Source organism: Phoca vitulina, unplaced genomic scaffold, assembly GCF_004348235.1.
Source record: "Phoca vitulina isolate PV1807 unplaced genomic scaffold, GSC_HSeal_1.0 scaffold75, whole genome shotgun sequence".
Classification (NCBI taxonomy): Eukaryota; Metazoa; Chordata; class Mammalia; order Carnivora; family Phocidae; genus Phoca; species Phoca vitulina.
In genome coordinates this window covers 2,242,204-2,270,099 of record NW_022589778.1, presented here as the reverse complement: position 1 = coordinate 2,270,099, position 27,896 = coordinate 2,242,204, and the positions used below count along the sequence as shown (strand labels likewise).

Sequence of the window (27,896 nt, the reverse complement as noted above, 5' to 3'; positions counted from 1 at the left end):
AATATTTCAATAATAAAAGCAAATACATTTCTCAGTCCAATTTTATTCACCTTTGTGGTTATTAGATGCTGATAATAGGCTGATCACTGTAGCTACAATTCTTCATTTTTTTGTCTTGTCTTTAGTGAAAAGTTAAGAGAAGCTACACCAAAGGCACTAGTCAGATAACATTTTAAATCTGAGATCCTCAGCTCAAGTGTATATTGATAGATGAATGAATAAAGAAGAGGGGGTATATATATATATATATATATATATATATATATATATATAAACACAATGGAATATTACTCAGTCATCAAAAAGAATGAAATCTTGCCATTTGCAATGCCGTGGATGGAGCTAGAGTATATTATGCTAAGCAAAATAAGTCAGAGAAATGGTACTATAATTCTGCAGTATTTGAAGTGAGAAAGAATGAAGGCATGAAAAGGAGTTGAATGTGAGAGACAGAGCTGAGCTAGAATGCTCAGAACACAATGATTGGCTCTAAACAGTGAGGGAAAGAGAGTTGTCAACAATAACACGGAGTTTTCAGGCATCTGTGTTAGGAAAGCTGGAGGCTTAAGAGATTGTAAGAGAGGGAAGGTTAAGGCAAGAGAAGATGCTGAGTTCATCATAGTCCTAGTACATTTGAGATGTCTATCAAGGGGCTCGTAGGCATTTTCATAACCTGTGTTTGTAGCTGGGAAGAGGTTAGAAATGGAGACCCAGATTTGGAACAAGTGATAACTGAAGCCTTGGGAGTTGGTGAGATCACCGTGAACACGGAAATGGGGTCTTCTGTAGCACTGGTCAGGCCATAATCTCGGGGCTAAGGCCATAGCCACTTGCTGAGTTTTGGCAAGGAGGGTGAATGGGAAATGAGATCCAAGGGAAATCTGCTATTTTAGATGCACGGTGTTACACATAGAGTACTCCCGTACCTCTGCTGGGATGACTCAGTACTAAGGCATATGGCTACTGAAACAGTGCACACGGAGAACCTCCTGTGCCAAGCTCTCCATCAGGGAAAAGCCAGAGATAAAATTTTAACTCTATTGCGAATGTTTTACATTTAAGATCCCATGTAGTCATCACAGGTTGCTTGGCTCATCTAAATCACTTTCGTCACCAATGGTATAGGGAGATATAAATGACAGATACAGTTGTTGAGAGAATTATGTAAAACAATGCACTTAGAGTTCTGAATGATAGTAGGTACTTGATAAGTGGTAGCTATTGTGTTACTAGCAATTTTAGTAATTGTTCCTGTGTAATTGATACAATGCTATTGAAACACCAAACTAACAAATACTTGATAATACTGATTTGCAAATGGAGCTGCTTAAACAAATGGCTCTAGGGAGGTTCCCAAGGGACTGCTTCAAGGTTGGGGGAGTAGGGACAATGCTGGGCTCTGATTTCCCTGCCAAGGCACAGGAAGCACAGTTTTATCTGTTTTAGTTATCAGGCATTATCACAAAACTGTGTTTACATGAAGGACTCAACTGAAAAATGAGAGTGGTTTGAAATGAGCATAGACCTGAAGGCACGAGGGAAAGGAACTGTTATTGAACCCAGATGGAGCAGTGGCAACATAGGACTGTCCACCAGAGCTGTGACTTCTGTAGATGGCTCAGCACCGGGGGAGCTGGGAGAACAGACGCCCTGGCTACACACTCCTTCCACCCTCCAGTCTCCTTCTGGGGCTTCCTACTAGCGGAACCCAATCAAACACGGGGGCCTCCATGGACCCAGCGCTGGGTGGAGGAGGTAGGAGAGTGGCTGGTGTGGGGCACACCTTGTCAAAATAGAACTGAGGAACAGCCTGGCCCTAGCAGGAGAGACTCTCACACTATGACCTTCACATTTGTGCACTAAAGTTGACTTAAAAATGGACCCAGCCTATCTATGCCCAGAGTATCTGACTTGAACATTTAATGAGATCGCTTCTCTGGCTTTCCTGGTTTTGGACTGCTTTCCCTCAAGTGACTGCCCAGACAGCCTCTGTCTCCTTGCTGCCAGAACAATCTAAGTACATCCCACATGGTCTAACTGGGAAGATAAAGGAATCATTCTCCCAAACCATTACAGTGATTAACTGCCCAGCAGCGTAGGATCTGTAGGATCACAGCCTCTCAAACGGCCATACGTATTAGGTACCACATCCGTGCACCTGCCCTGTGGCACCTGGGAGGCTTCCCAGGGTACGCGAGAGCATTAGCCAAGCCTTGTGGGCTAAGCAAGAGTTAGCCGGTTGAAGGTGGACATAAAAGCACTGGAAGAGGGCCTTACAGGCAAGGAGTGTGGCTCATGCAAAGAGATTCCAAAGATGAGTCCTTAAGAAGAGCTGCCGACATGTTTGAAATGATGTCATTGGCACTGGAATAAATGTGGGGCTTGGCAGGGGCCCCCAGGGATTACACTAACTCGGGCACCCAGGGCTTCTCAGGAACCCTCTCTTAGGAAGACACACAGCCTAGTACCTCTTGAGACATTCAGGCCTGCAGCATGATAGGGGAAAACCCGACAGAAAGTTTAGTTGGTATTCCACCTGGCAAATGTGTCCGTAATTTGGAAGTACAAAGGATTTTTTTTTTAATGGAGGGGAGGGAATGTGACCAGATATGCTGCTTTGCTTCCAGAAATAGGTGACCTCCTTCACAGAAATAATTCATGTAAGGCCCAGAAGACAACAGATTCCAGAATTGTCATAAAGGAATTTCTAAACAATACGAGGGCAGAGGGCCCCTGAGCCCTCTTCTACTATGAGTTAAGATCATGACCCCATTGGTGAGCCAGAGGGTTCAATGCTTCTAGAAGGCAGAGCTACTGTCCTGTTAAAGAGTAAAGACTAGCAAAGTATAGGAACTATACTTTCAAGAGACGGTGCACAGACTCACTTTTTAAAGACAATGAAGAAAATGTCAGAGCGGGTGCTATGGCTCAGGGACAAACACAGTGGGCGGCCATTGGGTTAGGTGAGTGGTTTCCCTGAGGCGAAGCAAAGGCTCATGGAGCGACTGCTTATGTTATCTTCACGTGGCCCCCTGTCCCCCCGACCCCCACGCTGCCCCCATGTCACCAAGCTGGTTGTGAGACTTCTTTCCTAGAATCACTTGCATGTGCCGAGAATTGGTTTCCTGTTAAGGTCAGTCCTGTAAGAAAGGGGACAAGAATCAAAGTACTTTTGAAGGAAACAAAGGGAATCTTCATTAGCTCAGGATCGGCCTGTTTCCTGCTCCTGCGGGTTTGAAGTGTGTGGGAGGGTAGGCACACCGCAGGACACAAAGCCCTTAGCAGTTCTTCCTTCTGTGGGTGCTTGACTTCCAAGATGACTTAAAAAAAAAAAACAAAAAAACAAAACCCAACCTTCCCCTAAGGCTAACGCAGACCATGATTTGATAGAGATCAAGCTGGCTTTGTGCCAGGCTGACAAAATTAGTCCTTGACACAGAAGTCGGTGATTTAGATGTCATTCTCCCATTTTACAGTGGAGTAAAATGAGACAAAATTTCAAGACCAAAGCTTTTAGCTGCTCTACCATCCTGTTGATGGTGCCGGCAATTAGTAATTCACAAAAAAGTCACCTGTGTTTAAGATGTATTACTTTCAATTACTGTGGAATTCTTCCCATTCATCTTAAACATACTGAGAATACATGCAGTCTGTCAAACACAGTGGCTTGGTGCTGGGAAGTTGAGGATGAACAAAGCAGTTCTTTTCTTCAGGGAGCTCACTGTCTAAGGATGGAAACAGACATGTCAGTTATTAATTAGAACACTGCCATTAGATTATTTGTGTATGCTTTTCTGTAAATAAAAATATTTATTTTAAAACTACAAAAGAAATACAACACTAAGTATGTGAAGCAATAAGTGAACGTCTTCCGTCTTCCTCACCCCACCCTTGATTTCTAAGCCTGACAATTTCATCATCCAAAGGTACCACTGTTATTAAATCGGTGTATGGCTTCTAGGCTTTTCTCTATATTTGGCAAAGATGAGATCATGTATAATTGGTCAGTGTCTTGTCTTTATTTTATTTTTTATTTTGTTTTTTACATCTTGTGTTCTTAATGTATCAGGGACATAAATCCATGCAAGCTTCTAATATTCCATTGTATGTAAGATCCATCATTTATTTAGCCGTGCTCCTATTCATGAATTTCGTGGTGTTTCCAATTTGTAGCCATAAGCTGTGATGAATATCCTTGCCGTGTCTTTGCATATTTTTACCAGTAATTATGGAAGATAGCTTTTTATAGTAATTTTAAAAATTAATATACAGCATAATTGACTTTGTGTGTGTGTACAGCCCTATGAGTTTTAATGTTTTAGAGATTTGTGCAGCTGCCACCACAATCAGAATACAGAACCATTCCATCACCGCAGAAGTCTTATCGGACGGACCCTCTGTAGTCAAATCTCTCCCACTCCTAATCCCAGGCAACCACTCATCAGCTCTTCATCCTTAAAAGGCTTTCCTTTCCCAGAATGTCGTATAAATGCAGTTATACAGTATGTAGCCTTCTGATGCTGCCTTATTTTACTCAGCATAATACCATGTTGTTGCAAGTACCAACAGTTTGTTCCTTTCTGTTTTTGAGTAGTATTCCATTGTGTGGATGTTGATGCATTCATCTACTGAAGGTCGCTTGTATATTTCCAGTTTTGAGTGATTATAAATAAGTAGAGCTGCTATAAACATTCATTGCATAAACAAAAATTTTCATTTCTCTAGGGTAAATACCAGGAGTAGCCTTGCTGGGTGATATGATAAATATAAGTTTGACTTTATAAAAAAAATGTTGGAGCATTTTCACACAATTTCCCATTCATTTTACATGACGACCAACAACAGATGAGAGGCACAGTCTCCGTGCGTTCTAGCTAGCACTTAGTATTATCAGGGTTTTTTGATTGATAGTGTTGTTTTTAGCTGTTCCAATAGGTGTATATAGTAGTATCTCATTGTAGTTTTAATGAGCATTTCCCTAATGGCTAATGAAATGGGACATCTTTCTGTATGCTTTTTTGCCATCCATAAGCCTTCTTTGGTGAAATGTCTCAAGTCTTTTGCCCATTACAAAAAATGAATTGTTTTCTTATGGTTGAGTTTTGAGAGTGTTTTTTAATGCCTTCTGCATACGAGTTGTTTGTCAGATATGTGACTTGCAAATATCCTCTCCCAGTCTGTAGTTTGTCTTCTTAACACTGTCGTTTATAGACCAAAGTTTTAAATGTTGATAAAATCTAATTTGTTCATTTTTTTCTTTATGGATCACACTTGGTGTCATAGCTAACAACTCACAGCCTAACCACAACATCATGAAGATTTTTCTTCCATATCCCCAACTTTTTATATTTTAACATTTTACAGGATTCATTTTCAGTTAATTTTTAAGGTTGGAGATTTTTGTTCAGGGCTCAGTTATTTTCGCATATGGATGTCCAATTGTTCCAACACTATTTCTTGAAAAGACCGACCTATTGTCACTGAATTGTTGAAACATTTTTGATGTGAAATGGTGTAATATGAGTTTAGTTTAATTGTTAATGGGTCTTGAAGCCAGTCTGCTTAAATTTGAATCTCAGTTCTACCACTAATTACTTGTGTGACCATGACCAAGTACTTAACCTCCCTTTGCCTTAGTCTCCTTTTCTGTAAAACAAAGAGAGTTGCAGTGCCTACTCCATAAGATTGCTATGGTGATGATTATGTGTAATACACTTGAAGCAGCAGCTGACATGTAGTAAGTGACGAATTAGGGTTAGCTTATATATAACTTTACAATTACTGTGGGTATCGCAAGCATGTCCTGTAAGTGCATTTCCAAGAAAATACAAAATATTGCAACCATTTCTTCTTCAACCTACTAGTTGGCTATTTGTATTTCTAAATCTATGAATTGACACTAATTTATTTATATATTATATGTATTAACACTTTAAGTTTTATTTTTTAATTTTTTTTATTTTTTTAAAGATTTTATTTATTTTTCAACAGAGGGAGAGAGACAGCGAGAGAGGGAACACAAGCAGGGGGAGTGGGAGAGGGAGAAGCAGGCTTCCCGCTGAGCAGGGAGCCCGATGTGGGGCTCGATCCCAGGACCCTGGGATCATGACCTGAGCTGAAGGCAGACGCTTAACAACTGAGCCACCCAGGTGCCCCAACACTTTAAGTTTTATATATAACTTATATATATAACTTATATATAACTTATATATATATATATATATAAGTTTTTCCATTAGAGGGTTGGAACTTAAAGTTTTGGGGAAGGGAGAGGAGCTGGAGGTTGAATCAGCCAATGGCCAATAACTAAGTTATGAGTCAATGAGTGAAGCCTCCGTAAAAACCCAAAAGGACTGGTTCAGAGAGCTTCCAGGTTGGTGAGCACAGAGCTGGGGATTCAGGGACAGTGGTGCTCCTGGAGAGGGCATGGAAGCTCCCAGACCTCTCTCCATACCTTGCCCTCGGTACCTCTTCATCTGGCTTTTGATTTGTATCCTTTATCATATCATTTAATGAACTGGTAAACCCCTTTCTCTGAGTTCTTTGAGCCCCTCTAGCAAATTAAAAGGAGCCACTCCAGCAAACCTCCTAAGGAGGAGGTCCCGGGAACCTCTGCTTTATAGCTGGTCAGTCAGAAGTACAAGGAACACCCTGCCCTTGCAGCTGACATCGAAGTCCAAGGAAGAGGGTTTGGGAACCTCCAATCTGTAGCCCAGTGGAGAAGCACAGATAACAGCCTGGACTTGTGACTGGTGTCTGAAACAGGGTGGGGGTGGGTAGTTTTACAAGACTGAGTGAGCCCTTACTCTGTGGAATCTGATGCTATCTCCGGGTACATAATGTCAGAATTGGGTGGAATTCTCAGACACCTTGCTGGTGTCCAAGCATTGCTTGGTGTGGGATGTTGGGGAACTCCCACGTTGGAATTGGGTCCAGGAACCCAAAAAGAGTTGGTGTCAGTAGACCTATAAAATGGAATATAAATACCTTTCTTCACTATTATTATAAGAATTTTGGTGTACAGTGTTTGTGAAGCACCCAGCACAGTACCTATTAAATAGTGTATGATAAAGAGTGCTAGCTTTTGTCCCTACAGGGTATAATCTGAGGCCTGCTGGCAAGGCTACCCTTCTTCCTTTGTCAATCTCTTCATAGCAACTATCATGATCCTAAACTTTTTCCATTACAGACTCATTTCTTTTGTTTGTTCTTCTTTTTGTTTGTTCTCAGTGTGTGGTCACTTTAGGCTATTCTTGATTATTCTCTTTTTTGTGCAAGCAAGTCAATCAAATTGGCTTCTCTATCAGGAACTGGAGATCAGGGCACAGAGGAGTTAAAGAGTTTTGTTTAATTCTGTCTAGGAGGATATAGATATTAGGTTGTAGAAGTAGACATGCATACCTTTGGGCAGCCTAAGGGTGGAGGTGAACTTGGCAGGTGATTGAATCGGGAGAAGAGCCCAGAAAGAATAGGTGGCCTGGCACCAATTGTGGATTCCTCTCACAGCTGATACATTTCCTGGTGCAAATGAACGTGGTCCAATTAGGGAGCAGTCTTCTCTCAGGGTGAAGTGGACAGGAAAGATTGTAAGGCAGCATTGCAAGGCTTGGGGAAATTTGCGAGGTGGGCGGACTTCATTTCTGGGTATTCCCAATCTCTCTGTCCTGTACCCTTTCCGGATTTTTGGCTGCCTCTCCTCAAGGTCTTTCCTCCCTTGCCTCAGCTTCTACCAAGCTCCAGGATTCTCCAGGTACCATCCTGCCAGATCTGTAAACATTCCAAATTCCCTCACATTAAAGATCTGTCCATTTACACTCCTACTGCCGGTGACAGCAAGGGCCCTGGAGAGAAATCAACATTTGGGGACTGGCTTTACCATTGCCTTTCATGTGATCACTGATCAGTCTCTTGTCTATAGGCCTCAGTTTACCTTTTATACATTGTGAGGCTTGCACTGGGCAGTCTCTCAAGTCCCCTTCAGTTTAAACAAGCCTTGATGTGATGGTACCATGCTACCTCCACCCCTACCATATGGAACAGAGCTTGCAAGTAAGTGTACATGTGTGCTTGATACTCAGTGAAGTCTCACAGTGTGGACGTTCTGCCTATTCCCTGGAAATAAAAAGTTTCCTGCCAACTGACTTATGCTAATTCTAACTAGAAGATGTGTTACTTATCCTGGTGTTCTAAGGTGGGGAGAGGGTGCCATTTCCTCCAGGAGACAGACAAGGACCCTATTTGGCTGGGAGGCAGGGATGGGAAACAGACATGCCCTTTGGGCAAACTGGCTTGGCACAACTCCTGGTGAGAACAGTTTGTTGTTAGAGAGGCAAGGCCTAGTCACATCAAGGATGTCCTTGTCTAACTCCAAGCTCCCAATTATACAATAAAAAAGTTAGCAACTTCCTTTAGTTATTTCTAGTCTTGTACGTTTTAGTATCTTCTCGTTAATTGTCCAATACCTTCTTGGAAGGAACCTTGAGGATAACGTTATTGCTCAGAGACTTACTACATACATAAAAGGATCATGGAGAACAAAAAGAGATTAAAGTGTTGGAAGCATGCCCGGGAACTGGATTTCTTCAGAGGAGGCAAGAAAGCAGAGAAGATACTAAAAATATTTTAACATAGACACATAGAAATGGCTCTAGTAGTTCTTAGGATCCAGTAAGAAGAAACTAATGCCAACTTTAGGATAGATTTAAGAAAGAACATTCTAGAAGTGAGTCCTATTAAATAATCATTCTTAAAAGCCTGCTTCATAGTTACCTTTTTGGGGAAAACTGTTCTGTCTTTTCATATCCCTTTTGCTTTACCTGAGTAAGTCCATCTCTCCTTCAGGCCAGATGTCACTTCCTGAGGGAGATTTACCTGAGCCACAAACCCTTCCCCCACTCTAGCCAAGTCTGATTAAGTTCACCATTATGCTATCCCATAGCAACTTGTCATTCTTTCTCATAGTATTTATCATGGTTCCAGGGTTACATTTATTTATGTACTTAGTTTCCCACATCTGTCTTTCCCATTTGCCTGTAAGCTACATGAGGGTTGAGATCATCAGCTTTATTCATTGTTGTGTCTCCAAGATGGAGCACAGTCTCCGGTACAAGGGAAGTGCTCAGGACATTTGTTTAGTAGATGGATGGACATATAAATGGCTTTATGAGAGGTTTTTAAACTATAGATAATTTTCCTTTTCTGGACAGTAAATAAAAAAAAAAATATTCCGCCAAATATCCTGGATAGTTTGGGGGTTGGCTTGGCTTCTTTGGCTTTTTGCCAATTCCCTCATTCCAGAAATGCTTTGGCTAAGATAGTGTTCATTGACATTTTAAATATTTGGAAGTTTAAGATATCTACTGCTGTTACAAAGGCGAGACATCCAAGAACACCTTGGAAAGAAAGGTTTTAAATGTGGTCAGTATCAAATTTCCAAGAAATCATTCATACAGTTGTTCTGAAGACATGATACCTTACTCTAAACACATATCAATGAAACTTTACCAATACTACAATTCTAAGGTGAGAAGAAGCATAAAGAAATGGCCTCAGTATGCAATAATTTAACCTGCTTTTTCTACTTAGCCTGCCAGTGATTTGAAGGCCGGGGAGCCGGGTTAATCAGAACTTCACTATTTGCGGCAGTCCCGAACTTGAATGTGGGAAGAGAGTGACAGCAGGCTAAAGAGAATAAGCATGTTGTGTTGCATTGGAATGTATTTTCATTGATAATCACATTTAACCTTTCAGTTTTTTCATCTGTAAAAAGAAAAGTAGTTAAAAGTGGTGATCTTTGAGGTTTTATATGTTTTTATTAAGCAAAATAATTTTTTTTTGAGAAATGAAAGCTTACATGAAGTGTAAGTATAAAAAAAACAGAAGTTGAGCAGCTCCTTGAGAGCATGTACGTGTGATAATTTCACCTCCACCAGTCTCAGAAACTTCTGGAACAACATTTTAGAAAACGAGAAATAACTCCTTGAAATACAGTTTGAAAAATGGCTCAATCTCTAATTTCTAAATCAATTAAGTTCTAGTATATGGGTGTTGATTTAGGGCCACAATCCTTTCTATAATAATTTTTAAAAATATTTTTATTAAAAAAATTTAATTACAGTGTAGTTAACATTCAGTGTTATATTAGTTTCAGGTGTACAATATAGTGATTCAGCAATTCCATATATTACTCAGTGCTCATCAAGATAAGTGTATTCTTGGGGCACCTGGGTGGCTCAGTCCTTTAAGCGTCCGACTCTTGATCTCAGCTCAGGTCATGATCTCAGGGTGGTGAGATTCAGCCCCACGTTGGGCTCTGCTCTCAGCGAAGAGTCTGCTTCACATTCTCTCTTTCCCTCTCCCTCCACCCCTCCCACTGCTCCCGCACGCTCTCACTCTCTCAAGTAAATAAATAAATCTTAAAAAAAAAAATTAAGCTTACTCTTAATCCCCTTTATCCTATTTCCCCCATCCTGCCACCCACCTCCCCTCTGGCGACCCTCTGTTTGTTTCCTACAGTGAAGAAACAGTTTTTTGGTTTGTCTCTTATGTCCCCCTTTATTCATTTATTTTGTTTCTTAAATTCCATATATGAGTGAAATCGTATGGTATTTGTCTTTCTCTGACTGACTCATTTCACTTAGCCTAATATTCTCTAGCTCCATCCATGTTGTTGTGAATGGCAAGATTTCATTCTTTCTTATGGCTGAATACTATGTTATTGTGTATGTGTATGCTTCCATACACATATACTGCTTCCATAATTGGGCTACTGTAAATAATGCCGTTATAAACATCAGGTGCATATATCCCTTTGATTTCATGTTTTTGTATTCTTAGCATAAATACCCAGTAGTGCAATTACTGAATCATAGGGTAGTCCTTTTTTAAATTTTTTGAGGAAACTCCATACTGTTTTCCACAGTGGCTGCACCAGTTTGCATTCCTACCAAAGGTGTGCAAGTGTTCCTTTCTTCCACATTCTCACCAACACTTGTCGTTTCCTGAGTTTTTGATTTTTAGCCATTCTGACAGGCGTGAGGTGGTATCTCATTGTGGTTTTGATTTGCATTTCCCTGATGATGAGTGATGTTGAGCATCTTTCTATGTGTCTGTTGGCCGTCTGTATGTCTTCTTAGAAGAAATGTCTGTTCATGTCTTCTGACCATTTTTAAATTGGATTATTATTATTATTATTATTGGCATTGAGTTGTATAAGTTCTTTATATATATTTGGATACTAACCCTTTATTGGATATGTCATTTGCAAATATCTTTTCCCATTCAGTAGGTTGTCTTTTAGTTTGTTGGTTATTTCCTTTGTTGTGCAGAGCTTTTTATTTTAATACAGTCCCAATAGTTTATTTTTGCTTTTGTTTCCCTTGCCTCAGGAGACATATCTAAAAAGATGCTGTTATGGCTGATATCAGAAAATTACTGCCTATGCTCTCTTCTCGGATTTTTATGGTTTGTCTCACATTTAGGTCCTTAATTCATTTTGAATTTCTTTTTGTGTACAGTGTAAGAAAGTAGTTCAGTTTCATTCATGAATGTAGCTGTTTAGTTTTTCCAACACTATTTGTTGAAGAGACTGTTTTTTTCCCATTGCGTATTCATACTTCCTTTGTTGAAGATTAATTGACCATATAATTGCGAGTTTATTTCTGGCCTTTCTGTTCTGTTCCATTGATCTGTGTGTCTATTTTTCTATGGCTATTTTTGTTTGTTTGTTTCAAGTTTTTATTTAAATTCTGGTTAGTTAACATATAGGGTAATATTGGTTTCAGGAGTAGAATTTAGGGATTGATCACTTACATATAACATCCAGTGCTCATCACAAGTGCACTCCTTAATCCCCATCACCCATTTAGCCCATCCTCCATTTAGCCCATCCCCCACCCACCACCCTCCATCAACCCTCAGTTTGTTCTCTATCATTAAGAGTCTCTTATGGTTTGCTTCCCTCTTTTCTCCCCCCTTCCTCTATGTTCATCTGTTTTGTTTCTTAAATTCCATGTATGAGTGAAATCATGTGGTATTTGTCTTTCTCTGAGTGACTTATTTCACTTAGCATAATACACTCTAGCTCCATCCACATCTATGACTGTTTGTAGAGAAAAGTATTTCTTTGTCTTACTTAATGAGTCATTATTCAGAGCAACATTGAATACAAGAAAATCTAAGTGCAAAAACAATTAATAAACATTTTGAGTGTACCACAATGCAATTTAATAAGCAAATGTTACTGCGAAAGATTAGATGACGTGCTGTATAGCCCACAAATGACAGAATGAGCAAAATAACATTTTAGGATATTATGCTTCAACTGTGTTGGACAATCATTTGTTAACTTGGCAGATGCCATGTCATGATGGAAAGCATTTCCTTACAAATAAGACACATTTTAGGCAAATATTAAAAAGCGTTTGCAAGGTCTTTGCTAAGGAAAAATAATATCAATCCCCAAAGCATAAAAGATGCATGAAATTCAATATGCGTCTTACTTACTCATTTGGCAAACGCAGCCATGATGCTGGACGTGTCAAGAGCTAAGCACTGGATTTGACCAGAGCCCTTCAGACCACGCTTGAGGTGACACAACTGCACGCCTGTCCCCAGCGGGACTTGGGAAAGACAGCGCTATAATGTAGGAAAAGGTGTTCGGCACAGGGGCTGATACGGTGTGAGCCCAGATGGGGTCTGTCTGTGGCAGTTTTTCTGAGGCACACGTCCCCAGTAGCGGGTTCCTCTGCGGCAGCTGCTGTGCACCCACAGTCACACCTCTCACAGTGTCAGCGGCTGAACTCTTTCAAGAAGCCACAGGCCACAGCTGTGCCTATTGCCTTAGGGCCCCCGCTCCTTTATGCTCTTTGAGAAGCCAAGTGTGGCTACCCTTCTTCTCCCTGTTGGCAAAGGTTTGTTTGTTTGTTTCCCAAAAACAGACCCCAGCGTTGTAGAATGGTGTCATGTTTCCTATTAGTCCAAAGAAGAGAGAAAGAGAAAAATGTATTACTTGGAAGCAATCCAAAGAGATTTGGATGTAGGGACAAATGATGAGAGACGCATATATTCCTCTGGCTCTTGATTCCCTTCCAAATGCATCTTTTTAAGGGAAGAGTGATAGCATTTAGTCTTTACATTCAATTTTTATGTGTAGGTATTATTCAAATGGTTCAAAAGCCAGCATATATAAGTATACGGTGAAAAACCTCCCTCATCATGTCCCCCAGCTACCCCGCTCTCCCCTAATGGGTCACTCTTGTTCTCAGTTTCATGTCTCACCTTCCAGAATTTCTTTAGGCATATATGGACAAGTACAAATACATACTCTCGTTTCAGGAAAACTAAGTAGATGATTTTGAAGATCCATCCCAGGATCTGATAGGTATTTCTTCTCCTCTCCAAAGCTCACATACAAAATCCTTCTGATACTTCACTGTAAATGGCATTACAAAGGACAGACAACTCACTGGTGGGAGAGGGCTTCCTGTAAGTGGCTTGCTGAATAAGGGGAGGAAAGCATAGTCCAGTCTGGACCCTCGGAAGTACACGATTTCCCTTTCTGTCACTGAGAATAAAGGGAGAGAACTGGGAGGAACAAAAGGAAAAAGAAACCAGATCCATACCCAGAAACAATGTACAGATGAAGTGTGGCTGTCTTCTCAAATCAGCTGCGTTTTCTATTATTTCCTAAAGTCATTAAATAAACCAGAGCCAGTGCCAGAGCAAGTTCAGTGAGTTCAGAGCAGATCCCTTGGTTTTGGCAAGTCACTCCCCTGGTCCTAGAAATGAGGCTGGATTGACCCGGAGCTGAAAGAATTACGGCGTTTCCTTCCTCTGATGACTCTCTCTGGGAACATGCCTGGAATGAGTGAATGTGGGAGACAAGGTGCTGTTCACTCTGAGGCACAGCTGGACCCACATATGGAGGCGAGCTGGGCTCCAGTGTTATTTTTGGAGGCCCTAGTTCCACTACTAGTTTTCCTCACTTACCCTCTCTTACAACATTTTTCTTATCCCAACCCCTGTCTCTTCTCTGGAGATTGTGAAGTTACTATTGAGGCTTGGAGCCAGATAGATGCTTCAGGGTCAGATACACCCATTCAAGGCAAGATTTTCTCCCTCAATCCCATGTATTGAGTTAACATTACAAGAAAAAAAAATAGCTCACATTCCCATTTACATTAAGACTTGACTTTGACATTCTTCTTAATTAATCAGATAAAAATGTAACTCCTAATAGTGTCATTCTCAAAACATCACTGCATACATCCAACACTGGTAGTTGCCATTTAAAAAAATTGTATGAGGACTTTATGGCAGGCATAATGCTTAACATAAGCAGAGGCTCAAAAAAGATCTGGTAAATGAATACCAATCAACCCTAAATACTTAGCAACCATTGATCAGCTTTCTGTGGCATTTTATAAAAACCGTAACATTTGCTTTTTTTCTTTAAACTCAGTAATTCTCAGAACAGCCTTTTAAATATGGGCAAGGAAGTCAGTTTAGATTCAGAAGAACACTTTCACTTTTAACCTCATTATTCTGGAAGTGGGAATGGTGAACTTGAATCAAGCAGATCTGGAATAAAATTTGCCCATCCATCCATCACCCACCCACCCACCCATCCAACAAATATTTATTAAGTCCTTTATATCCGGAGACTAGGCAGGGTATTCCTATATATGTCAGTGTGAACAAAAGAGCTTCAATCCTTGTCTTCATGGAACTTGCCATCCATTGTGCTTGACCTGTCAAGCCCCCTGATCATTGTATGTAGACTTGGGGATCAACCATCACTTGAGCCAGAGAACATCCTCCATCCCTAGTATTCCACACTTGACAGGAGCAGAGCATAGGCACAGATTTCATTTGTTCATCTTAGAAACTTTGGAAATCAGAAGAGAAGAGAAGAGAGGGGAGGGAGGTAAGAGAAGGGGGAGAACGTGAAAAGAAGGGATTTTCTTTTCTAAAATGCGCTTCATCATTTATGGAATAACTTCTAAAGGCCAGATAGAATTTCATTTTTACATTTGGGGAGGGTTGAGGTTTGGGCCTAGGTGTTCAGGAAACAGAACAGAGAGAACTGAAATAATGGTCATTGTTGACCCCATATACAGCTGACACGGTGCTTAGGAAGTTAGGTACTTTATCTCATTTAATCTTTACAAGAATCCTGCAAGATGGGTCTTGTTAGCCTCGTTTTTTTAAAATGACTTTATTTTTTTAAAAGATTTTATTTATTTGAAAGAGAGAGTGAGCGAGCAAGAGAGCAGGAGCGGGAAGAGGGAGAGGGAGAAGCAGATTCTTCTGCTGAGCAGGGAACCAGACACAGGGCTGGATCCCAGGACCCCGGGATCATGACCTGAGCCGAAGGCAGACACTTAACCAACTGAGCCACCCAGTTGCCCTCGTTAGCCTCATTTTAAAGATGAGGCAAATGAAGCTCAGAAGGAAATGTGGACCTCACTCAGTCCTTCTCTAGTGGAATTCTTTGACAACGATGAGAGTGTATAAAGTTAGCATACAGTGTATATAGTTGATATATTTCTTGAGAATACTTTACTGTGGCAGTACCACATTATCATTAATTTTTAATAATTAGAATTATTTTCATTAATAATTAATGACAATAATGCTATTGTTGTGAATTTAACTCAACAAGCATTTGCTGAACACCTAGCTAATGTCACAGACACTATACTGGGTAGGGATATAATGCACAGCTTTGCTTTGGGGAATGGAGAATAACTGAGAGTCCACGGCAGCTACGGTGTGCAGTGGGGCAGGAGAGGTTAGTAGGGTCTAGGTGATGCCATGGTAAAGAGTTTTGGATCTTGTCCTATGGAACAGTAGCATTTTAGGAAGACGGCTCCCAAGCTATTTTTAGCCAGGACTTGGTAAGCACCCATTTATCCTGGGGAGCCATGTTAATAACCTTCCTCATAGATGACACACCTTCTTTCTTTTTTAGGAACAGTGGACAGTGCCATGGACCTGATCCTGATCAATTCCCTACCTCTCGTGTCTGATGCAGAAACGTCCCTCACCTGCATCGCCTCTGGATGGCGCCCCCATGAACCCATCACTATAGGAAGGGACTTTGAAGCCTTAATGAACCAGCACCAGGATCCCCTGGAAGTTACTCAAGATGTGACCAGAGAATGGGCTAAAAAAGTCGTTTGGAAGAGAGAAAAGGCTAGCAAAATCAACGGTGCATATTTCTGTGAAGGGCGCGTTCGAGGAGAAGCAATAAGGATCCGGACCATGAAGATGCGGCAGCAAGGTAACATGCCCCTTAGTCGGAGCCGTGAGGTTGGCTGAGACACACACACAGCTCTTGTGTTGGCAGCCGCTCAGTCGGAGACCGGGCCTGGGCTGTGTGAGTGTGGAGCTTGGAGACCTTGTCTGCTGCTTGTGTCTCATACACACATAGCGTTCAGGAGAGAAGAGCCCAGCCAGTCCACCTCGCTCACATTCAACCCCTTCACTAGACATTGTGCCTAGTTCATGAGATGAAATGAAATGTATGACATATTGTACTAAGAGCTCCGTGGCCTTTGGGGAGATATGAACGTGTTACATGTATGTAATATGGAAATCACAATGATGAAGACAACAGTCTATGCCAAAATATTAGCTGTTTTGAGTTTCTCGTTGATTTTTCATCTGATTCTTTGTTTTGCTTGCCCCTGAGTATTCTTAACAGAAATTACTGTTTTCAGGGGACAATGTGGTAGAAATAAAAAACTTAAAAGGGAAACACCTATCAATAACTTAATTGGTTACTTAGTGTATGGGTTATCTGTGGCCACGCAACCACGAACCACAGGGGCAGACAGCAGTGAGCATTCATAGCTTGTGAGTGTAAGTCAGCTGGGCTGATCGGGGGGCCCTGCCATTCCGGACTGGGCTTTCTCCCACATGGATGTTGGCCGACCGTAGGCGTATTATGCCGGCCTCGGCTGCGCCAGCCTGGCTCTGTTCCCTGCGTCTGTTTTCCTTTCACAGCCTAGCCTAGGCTTATTCTCACGGAGATGGCAGAAGTGCAAGAGGCCAAGTGGAAACACACAAGGCTTCTTGAAAGCTGGCCTCAGGATTGCACGCTCTCACTCCTGTCTCATTTTATTGTCCAAGAAAGTCAGATAGCTGAGCCTAAAGTTGAAATGGATGGGCATCCCACTATTAAATGGCAAAGAGACAGGGAGGAATGAAGAATTGGGGCCCTTGTTGCAGGCTACCATTCTCGGAAAGAGACCATGGTTTCATTTTAGAACTTGAGTGGCCACACTTAGCTCGCAGAGCACTGGAACTTTGAAGGGAGATGTTGAGGGGCTTCTGCAAAAGGGGCATATTATTCTTTGTTACCGCCTCACAAGGCAGTGATGGGATGGAACTTTTCTCCCAAAATGTAAGTGGCTCTAAGCTAAATCTTTAGGCGAGTCCACCAAACTGATGACAGTTGGAGAAGGCAATGTTGTGCATATTATTTAATGGTTCTATTTTGCCCTCAGGCCCCCAGGCCTGGACAGGCAGGTAGACTCCTGGTATCTTGATGCTGCTTGCTGGGAGGAAGGCACAGAATTCCAGCAGAGATGACCTCTCCTTGTTCTGACTGGAATGATCTGGCCACTCACACATCAGCCCTTTTTTCTGGGCTGGTCATACCTATAGCGAAGGAGTCCCTTCCAGATCCATGCCATCATAATCACAGGGACTGTGGCCTGAGAATGTGTCATTTCATGAGATAATGACATTGTGAACTTGTCAAGGTTTGACTTTTTCATTGCTAAACTGATCCACATGAATAACACACCTCTACACATGTCTCTGATTGACAGTTTTTTAGATAGGAGTCTGCATTTTTTTAGACCAGTGTTTCTCAAAGTTGAATGTGCTTATAGATCACCCGTGGGTCTTGGTAAAATGCAGACTCTGATTCAGTAGGTCCTTGAGGAGAGTTCCGAGATTGTGCATTTCTCACAAGGTCCCAGGTGATAAGGTGCCTCTGGGCTGTGCACCACACTTTGGGTAGCAAGGACTTAGAGTCAGCCCCTCACTGGGGTCCACCTGACAAGATTTCTTTGAATTTGCTAATGTTGGTAATTAAAAGATTTGAAGGCAGCAAGCTCATTTTAAAGTCAAAAGTGATAAAATTACTCTTCATTACAAATGAAAGAAAAGGTTTTCTTAGCAAAACTGTACCCGTCACCTTTAAATGACACTAGGGTGAGTGGGAAAAGTGCACAACAGACGTTCCCAGGAATGCCGCTCTCCGGTGAGGGAAGAGAGTTTGAACAAAGGGATGTGAGGTGTGCCAAAGCTATCATGGCTAAAAAGTCAGCCCTATTATTTTTCACACGTGTCATTCGGGATTTGACTCGTATAAAGTTATGCCTTTCTGCTGACGTTTCCACATTCTGAATGAAGGTAACCTGAGATTTGTGCCCATTGGCTTCATAGGAATGAAATGTGCCCTTTTCAGGCTGGCCTGGGTCTGTCCTTGACAGTGCGGAAGTAAGAACCTGTAGAGTATATTAAACCAGAATTTTGGGAGTCAAGGACCAACAGTCATGATGGCTCCAAACTGAAAGTCTAGGCCAGCGCAGGTAAAGGAGAGCTTAAATTCAGTTAAATGAGGTAAAGGCAGGCTTGCTAGTGAGAAAGCATGGAGAGAAGATGGCTTTTAGATTCCTGTTCACCTGAGTTTTAATTCTGTCTCCACCATTTACCAGCTCTGGGGCCCTGGGCAAGTTCCTTAACATCCGTTGGTCTCATTTTGCATCACCTGTGAAATGAGTATAACAGTACCTTCAAAATCATCTTAAGTTTGAAATAAGATGGTGTATACCAAAACCAGGTCCCATAAGTGAATTTACATGAAAATTTGATGGATACAGTAGCTGTTTTGCTAAAAGCTGGGGTGAAATGAGATATTGCAAAGTAAGTTAGAGAGTAACAATAGCGGTTTGTCAATGGTGGGAATGGGGATTTGATGCCAAGAGACCTGACTGCAGAGCCTGTGCGGATGACCATTACCATACGCTTGGCACATCCCTCCCACTTACTGTTAACCACCCTCCCCCATTCTGAACGCTTGGTTTGTAAAGTAGAGCAACTCCAACGGAAAGCCTGCAGAGCCACCCAGGGCACAGTGTAGAGACATGGGTTTGAGCCTCGCTCTGCAACTGAATCATAGGATTCAGGGCAAACTACTTGATTGAAATCATTTTTCTTGGGGCGCCTGGGTGGCTCAGTCGTTAAGCGTCTGTCTTCGGCTCAGGTCATGATCCCAGGGTCCTGGGATCAAGCCCCGCGTCGGGCTCCCTGCTCCGCGGGAAGCCTGCTTCTCCCTCTCCCACTCCCCCTGCTTGTGTTCCCTCTCTCGCTGTGTCTCTCTCTGTCAAATAAATAAATAAAATCTTAAAATAAAAAAAGAAATCATTTTTCTCATTTGAAAAAAATAGTGGAGGTAGGGATTTTACCCCAGACGTTTGAGAATCAAATGAGACCACCAATATATCTGGCTCATAGTAAGTCTTCAGTAATCATCATAGTGCCTTGGAATAAGCAATAATTTAGTAAGACTATTTTTCTACTCAGTTGTGGAAAAATGTAATACCATCCATTAACATAATGTGGAAATTTATACAAAATAGAAAAAGAGGTAGTGCTTTCTCTCCTGCATTTTAATAACAACATCTCAGGCTGTTGAACTGACTCCGTTTCTTTCGCTGACCGTCTAGTAGCTGAAATACAGTGGGAGGAAAGTGATATCCTTTATGGTGAATCAGGAAAACCTCCACAACGATGTCTTCGTGACACTATTAATTCCCTAGCAAAACACTATGGGATCCCAGAGGTGCCTGCCCAGGGACATAGCAGGATAGGATAAACAGCGATATATTCCTGCTTGCTGCTGACTCGTGCATCTGGGGAGGAAGTGGAAAATCCATTTGAGATGTGCCAAAGCACGCTTACCTTGGCTCGCACACTCCAAATGGCTAAACTGTTTTTATCAATGGCATCATGCAAAAAAAAAAAAAAAATTCAAAAGCAATTTGTTCAAACCTCAGTGGTGATTTCATTTGGCGGTAGGGAGGTATAAATGAAGTTTGAAACCTTTTCACATCTAAACGGCTGTCTCAGAGTGTCCATCAGGAGGAAACATAGGTTATTTCCTTCCTAGTTTCATTTGAGAAAGAGCTTTACTTTAAGGACATCAAACCTTGCAAAGAGGATTTGTGAAGTTGATAGGGAGGAGCATTTATATCCAAACAACACAAAGGAATGTGTTAAAAGCATAAAGAGGAAAACTTGGGATCCGACTCATTCATATATTCTTTCATTCCTCAAGTACTCTTAGGCCTCTTTTTGTGTCACACATGGGAGCTGCAGTGACGGTAACATTTCCCGAATACTTACGTGCCTGACGTTCCCCTAGCTGTTTTGTATACGTTACTGTATAATTTAGTCTTTACCAAATGTGTCTCTGGTGAGGACTGTTAGGACCGGTTTTAATAGATGAGGCTTATACCTATTGCAACTTAGGTGCATTCACACACCCGGTTTCCTTTGTTGGACCTGGAAAGGTTCATGCAGGCTGATCCCAGAAGCCAGGCCCTAACCAACACCCTGCGCTGCCTTTCAAAACAGACGTGAACTTGTGTCTTGGCGGTTCAGTCTAGCAGGGGCGCTGCGCTGTGCGGGGCCTGGCGTGGGGACGTGCAAGGGCATTCAGAGAACAGCCTTGGGGCCCTTACCTTGGATCCCAGGGGATGTGTAAGGTTCCTGGAGAAAGGGACATCTACATGGAGACTGAGGATGAGCGGGACTTGGTGAGACATATGGGAAAGGAAGGGGCAGAGAAGAAGGAAGTTCATGACTTGAGTGGGAGTGATCCGTGGCCCATTGGCAGAACTGAATATAGTTCAGAACGGCTGCCATTGAGAGCTGAGGCACGGGGCCTGGAGGGAGATGGGTCTGGAGAGCTGGTGTGGTTGAGGCAAGTGTGGGCCTCTTGAGTTTGTGTCTCAACTTTCACATGGATTCACAGTAAGGGACTAAGTCACCCTTAGGGGACTAAGTAAGAGACTAAGTCAGCCTTAACTCCATCTCCCACATGGGTAGACAGTGGATAGCACACTCATGAGACTACACAATAATAACGGACTTAAAACTACATTATTATCCTTAGTCTTTGTCATTAAAGGAGACACCCAAAATTAACTCAATTATTTTACATCGATGAGAAATATCTTTGTTTATAACTGTTACTACCATCTCTTCTCTTCACCAGCCCTTAAAGAATTAGTGAATCATGTTCTTAGTTAAGTTCTGTTGATGAACTAGCCCATCCAAATGACCTTGAACAAGTCACCTTCAGATTCAGGCCCTAGCAATCTCATTTATAAACGAGGTACTAGGACTTTAAAGCCTTTTGAGTGCTAACATTATATAACCTCTGAAAGGCTTCCAAAGCCAAGTAACCTAGCTCAAATCCTGACCCTCCCATGAACTTGCTGTGTGATTTTGGACAAGTTACTTTACCTCTCTGTATCTTAATTTCCTCATTTGTAAAATTAGGATAATTGTAGTATCTATCTGATAGAAACATTGTGAAAATTAAATCTGTATAAAGTGCTTAGAAAAAGTAGGGCCTGTTAGTAGGCACTATTGAAAGGTGCTTATTGTTTTCATGATCCAGTCAAGTCACATGACATTAATCTATGCGTACTGTGTCCAAGTGGGGCTCCTTTGTCATCAAAGTACAGCGTGAAGGTTGTAGACCCCTTTATTAATACTCAGCAGAGAACAGTCAACCTAGAGCCCCTAATACAGGAGGTGGCAGACTGGATAGTGGTGGACTCTGCTGTGACCATGTTTCCACCTAAGAAAAAAGGGAGCTTATGGGACGCCTGGGTGGCTCAGTCTATTAAATGTCTGCCTTCAGCTCAGGTCATGATCCCAGGGAACTGGGATCAAGTCCCGCATCGGGCTCCTTGCTCAGCGGGGAGCCTGCGTCTCCCTCTCTGTCTGCCGTTCCCCCTGGTTGTGCTTTCTCTCTCTCTCTGACAAATAAATAAATAAAATCTTAAGAAAAAAAAAAAGAAAGAAAACAGGGAGCTTAAAAGCCACCAAATCTGAAAAAATAAAGAGCCACAGAGTGGGGGAAAAAGAAAAGTGCCGTTGGAGTTGGGAGTCGAGCCTAGTGGGGAATGTCAGTTCCTTTTCAGGATACAAAGCTGAGTGAGAAGTTCCATGGTCAGATCTTCACACAAAGGGGCAGAAAATCAAAACAAACCACAGAGAAAGGAACAACTGTATAAAATGGTCACAAAAGATTCTCACAGGAGCCCAGGATCATGCCACAGAGAGCAGGAGCTGAACGCGTTAGTTTTGCTCGAGGAAGCCCCTTGTCATTGCGAGCGGGAGCCCCATTAGGTCTCCCTGCTGGTCGTGCGTGCCTTCCCTGCATGCTTGATCCGTCTTAGAACTGTGAGAAAGCTGCCACTGTTGTCCATATTACAAATGTCAGCACAGCAGTGTTGTCGTTTGTTGTTATTTGGAAAGGATACTGACCTCTTCTAAGTACCCAGGGGCTTGGAATACATCATTTCATATTCCCAACAACCTTTCAAAGTGAATACTTTTACTTCTAAATTAGAGACGAAGAAGCTGAGATGTTCAGAGGTTAAGTAACTCGTTCAGAGAGGTCCAGTAAGTGGTGGAGAGTAGCTTCAAGCCCAGGACTGTCTTCTTTCAGCGCTCACACTGCCCTTGGATCTATCCCATTCTCTCTCTAGATGTGCCCCATGTCACCAAACACATTGATGGGGCTGTCCTGGCAGGGCACCATGCCTGGGTGTGCAGACACAGAGAAGAACAGGCAGAGGAACCTAAAGCTGAATCCTTCTGAGTGTAGTTCGAGGCATCTTCTGCCCCCCAGGGTAGCCCTCTAAGCCCATGGTGTGCACGTACCTAATCAGCCTCTCTCAAGCCACGAGTCTGAGAGCCACAGAGGAGCCAGGAAGGAAGGCTGATTCACCCCGCCGACTGCAGCAGGCTTGCTTGCTCCTAGGCTGAAATGCCATAGGGATCCAAACCTTAGGGCACAGGGTGCTTTCTAATTTAGGTGCTTCTGGTCAGAGAACTTGTTCTATAAGATATTGATTCTATGTTATTTATAGAGATGTGCTTTGTGGCTTAATAAAGCAGGCAATATGCTTGAACACATGTTCTTATAACTGGGTACAGGGATCCATGAATAGCCAACAGATCTTTAATTGCGTTACTCAGGTTTTCGTTATTTGTCCTTAGTAATTTTTGGTCTGTGATGCATCAATTTCTGAAAGTTTCCACAATGCTTGTGGATTTGTCAGTTTCTTCCTTTAATTCGGTCAGTTTCTGTTTCGTGGGTTTTGAAGCTGTTGTTAGATGCATATATAAGTTCACGATTACTAGATCTTCCATTTTTTATATCATCATGTAAAGACCATCTTTATCCCTAAAATTTTGTTTTGGCTTTAGAATAAATTATTTTTTCTGACATAAATATTGCAATACAAGCTTCTTTCAGTTAGTGAGTCTGGCATACATTTTTCTCTCCCTCAGTCTTTTTTTTTTTTTTTAATTTTTTTGTTTTTTTTTTTTTTTTTTTTTTTTTTAAAGATTTTATCTATTTATTTGAGACAGAATGAGAGAGAGAGAGCACATGAGAGGGGGGAGGGTCAGAGGGAGAAGCAGGCTCCCTGCTGAGCAGGGAGCCCGATGTGGGACTCGATCCAGGGACTCCAGGATCATGACCTGAGCCGAAGGCAGTCGCTTAACCAACTGAGCCACCCAGGCGCCCTCTCTCCCTCAGTCTTATGTGTTACTATGTTTAATGTGTAGGTCATGAAAAAGGGCGCATATATATATATGTATTTTTAAAAAAATTCCTTCTAGGATTCTCTGGCTTTTGACATACATTTGGCAGAATCTATCTTTTCTGTATGCTGTGATTTTTATTTGGGCTTTTTTCTCTCCTTTTATATCTCTCCTGCTCTCCATGTTTAGGATAATTATATATTCTGATTCTCTTCTTTTAGTGGTGATCCTTAAATTTTAAAAATTGGCTTAACCTGTATGTCAATTATATCTCAATAAGGCTGAAATTTTAAAAAATTGGCTCACCTCAATAAAGCCTAAAGTTAATCCTCTCTTATTCTGGTAATTGTGGCTCTCTGTAGGTTATGATGTAAATTAAGGGAATTCAGAAACTGTTGTGGCTGGAAGAATGCTAGAAGATTTTATTCACACATCTTGTCCAACAAACCAAAGGACTCCGGCAATGTTGTATTTCAAGACTGACACAAAGAAAGATGTTTCCAAAAGGGTTTTATAAGCCAAATATACAATAGCTTCCCTAGGGTCTTCCCAGTACTGCCCAGTTCAATTTCTATGTCAGTTTGTGTGTATGTCTATATATTTAATTATATATTTATATTATATAATAAATGTATATTTATATATAATTCAGAGGAAGATACTGGGTCTCATCTTTGCCTTATTGTCCAATATTCCAGTATTTACACCATTGGTAATAAGTCCAGCATTGTGCTGATTCCATTCGAGAAATGCTTGTAGCATTCCAAAGCAATTAGAATTAGTTGGATCAATACAACCCAAAAGGACCATGACCCAAAAGGGAAGAGCAATCTGGCAAATATCTAACCATTTCTATTCTTTTCCACTTTGAGAAAACTTGGTAGGGATTGGAGAAGGGTGTTTGATTCATTGTTACTATAGTTTATAGCTAATATCAGGTCTTAGTTTGATATCAGATATTAATCAACATAAAGTCCTTATCTCCCCAACTAGTTGTATGGAAAAAAATGTGTATATGTATAGTGTGTGTATATATATATTTACCTTTTTACGGAGAGAATGACTATTCCTTTCATCACATTTTTCAAAACCTTAACGAAGTTTAAAGCCCATTAGCTGCCATTATTTTTCCTGTTACAAATCAGCTGACTTCTGGCAAGTGCCAGCCCCCATCTTCTGAAGTTCAAAGTTCAGTTGCTCCTGGAGAAAATCTGTGACCTCATTTTCTTATTTGTTTTCTTTCTCTCTTTTAAAAGCTTCCTTCCTACCAGCTACTTTAACCATGACTGTGGACAGGGGAGATAATGTGAACATATCTTTCAAAAAGGTGTTGACTAAAGAAGAAGATGCAGTGATTTACAAAAATGGTGAGTATGTGTTTCGTTTCCTGCCAGCACCATGGTGTGAGACATGAGATCGCATGAAACGTATTGGGTCATTATCCTGGTATAGTCTTGGGGGCAGATGTTGGAAACAAAGCTGTTATGATGCAAGCCAGCAGAATCTTATTAAAGAAGCTCTATTGGGCAATGTGGTCGGTCGCTTAATCGAGTGAAGTAGAGATTCATATACATATATGAATGTACGTACATTCTATATTTATGAATATATAATATGAAATTGTTGAATGTACAATAAATCCCCATGATGAGGTGATAAGTGAGGTCCCAAATTCAGCCATGTGAAATGAGGGTTGCTTGATTGCAAGGTTAAGGAAATTACCAGATGGAGCCTGGGAAGCCAGCTGGTGGTAGGTCTGGGAGTCCAACTGTGTCTTACAAATCTGACCAGTTCCACCTGTGGTTTGGCACCACCTGGTGGCAGTTGCCTGAGCCAGCGAAATATTGATGGGGACTATTCTGGGTTCTGTGGGTGGATAGGACTTCCATATTGGGATAGTGATTCTAGGTATCTCCTGATTAATAGATTCGTGGCAGGGATGCCCTTGCCCGTTCATCTCTTCCTGCAGAAGATAGGCACTTTAGCCTTACTTCTATCTTCATACCTTTGGTGGTAGATTGTGTAGACTGACCTATCTGCTCTAGCACCATAACTTTTTCAATTAGGGGGAGAGCATTGCCTGGCTCAGCCTTTTCATTCTTCTACATCCGATATGCTAGAGCACATTTTCTATATCCAGTCAGGGAGAGCTGATGAAGTGGAGAGGCCAGATAGGGAAACAGGAGTACCTGCGTGTGACCCACTGTTCTCCACTCTTCTCCCTTATAAGGTTCCTTCATCCACTCAGTGCCCCGGCACGAAGTACCTGATATTTTAGAAGTGCATCTGCCTCACGCTCAGCCCCAGGATGCTGGAGTGTACTCAGCCAGGTACATAGGAGGAAACCTCTTCACCTCGGCCTTCACCAGGCTGATAGTCCGGAGTAAGTGACTGAGAGGCCACAATCTGTGATTTGGTTGTTAGGATTTTTAGCTGCAAATAACAGAAACTGACTCTGGCTACTTAAGCAAAAACCAGGGATTGGTTGGAAGTATACTAAGGGCTCATGAAAATTGGTGGAACAGCTGACAAACAAGTTTCCAGAAAAGACTGGCCCCAGGGAAGATCTGGGGCTCAGCATGGGTGGGGGTGGATGGACTTTCTCTCTAGGAGGCTACTCTTACCCTACCTGTGCTTCAGCAATGTTTCTTTTACTTACTAAATTTGAATTCCCAGGATAAAGAATCAGATTGCCCTAATATATGTCAGATGTCTCCTGGCCTAGACCAGTGAGCCATAGCCAACCGTGGAACCGCATACCACCGTGCTCTCTAGGACTTCACACTTGAGTAGCAGCTTCCTTCCCATTAAAAGGGGGCATCACAGTGAGCTGGGCAGTCTCCCTTAAAGGTATCTGATACATGGGGATGAGTTGTGCCTTCTGGATTGGTCTAATATCTAGTTAAACATTAAGTCTCCTGTGAGGCGCTTGGGTGGCTCAGTCAGTTAAGCACCCGACTGTTGATTTCAGCTCAGGTCATGATCTCAGGGTCATCAGATCAAGCCCCTCGTTGGGCTTTGCGCTCAGCACGGAGCCCGCTTAAGATTCTTCCCCCCCCACCCCCCGCTCTTCCCTAACCCCTCGTGTTCTCTCTCAAATAAATAAATAAATAACATCTAACATTCACTAGTTAGAACTAGTAAACACTCTGCCCCCCCCTTACAACTAACAAAATGGGGAGTAACTATCAACCATTAGTTTTTATAAGAAATTGATTTATAGAAAGAAAAACCTGCCTTGGATTTTCCTCGCTATACCAAGTATTCATGATATTAAACAACTCAGGTCTAAGTATTTGGGCTGCTCTGTCATTCTTCTAATGTTTGGAATCTCTAACTCATGAATAGTTATTCTTTTTCTTTGCATTATATTCATTCATTTGTTTGTTCATTCAACAAATATATATTGAACATAACTCTGTGCCCAGCATTTTGTTGGTATGAAAATACAAGGATAAGAAGTTTCTTAAACAACCAATGAGTTTATAGGATTTCTCTCCGTATTCACGAATATTTGGTTTCCTAAAATATAAAAACTCAGGGCTTTTGATGAAAATCACAGAAGCCTGATTACATCTTGTTGCTTATCAACAAACTCTTTTCCTAGCTTCTCCATCCCCAGGAGGTCACTCCAGTTTTCCCTTCAAGCTTTATTCTATTGTCTTTCCCAGGCTGAGGGAGAAGCTGGGAAAGGTCTATAGATAAGTAGAGAGCTAGAGACATAGTTTAATGTAACAGGAAGCCCATTTTCTTCTCCATAGGCTGCCATCATTAGTTTTCAACACGTGCAAATAACCTGTGGTCTGGCTCTCAAGAAATCACTAATTGTGCAGAAGTATTTTTCCCTTTATATATTAAGGCATGTAAATATTAACTTTTAGACATTTTGTAGCTTTATCTATTAAATGGAAGTCTGTAAGAAAGGGTCTGTGTAGACAGTCTTCCTGATTATTTTAGAGAAAATACTGATAACCAGGAATTCTTGCCAAAGAAATTATAAAGTTACATCAGCTGTAGGCACAGGTCCA

The 27,896-nt window shown here is 41.7% G+C and overlaps 1 protein-coding gene across 3 annotated transcripts in view; it reads left to right on the top strand.

Moving 5' to 3' along the window:
- The window catches only part of TEK (TEK receptor tyrosine kinase), a 93,999-nt gene that overhangs the window by 25,516 nt on the left and 40,587 nt on the right, over positions 1–27,896 (top strand). For all 3 annotated transcript variants that reach the window (XM_032393661.1, XM_032393662.1, XM_032393660.1), the window contains exons 2-4: positions 15,974–16,285; positions 25,125–25,235; positions 26,099–26,251. In XM_032393661.1, the coding sequence (XP_032249552.1) occupies positions 15,974–16,285; positions 25,125–25,235; positions 26,099–26,251 (576 nt within the window). The remainder of the gene's footprint in view (positions 1–15,973; positions 16,286–25,124; positions 25,236–26,098; positions 26,252–27,896) is intronic.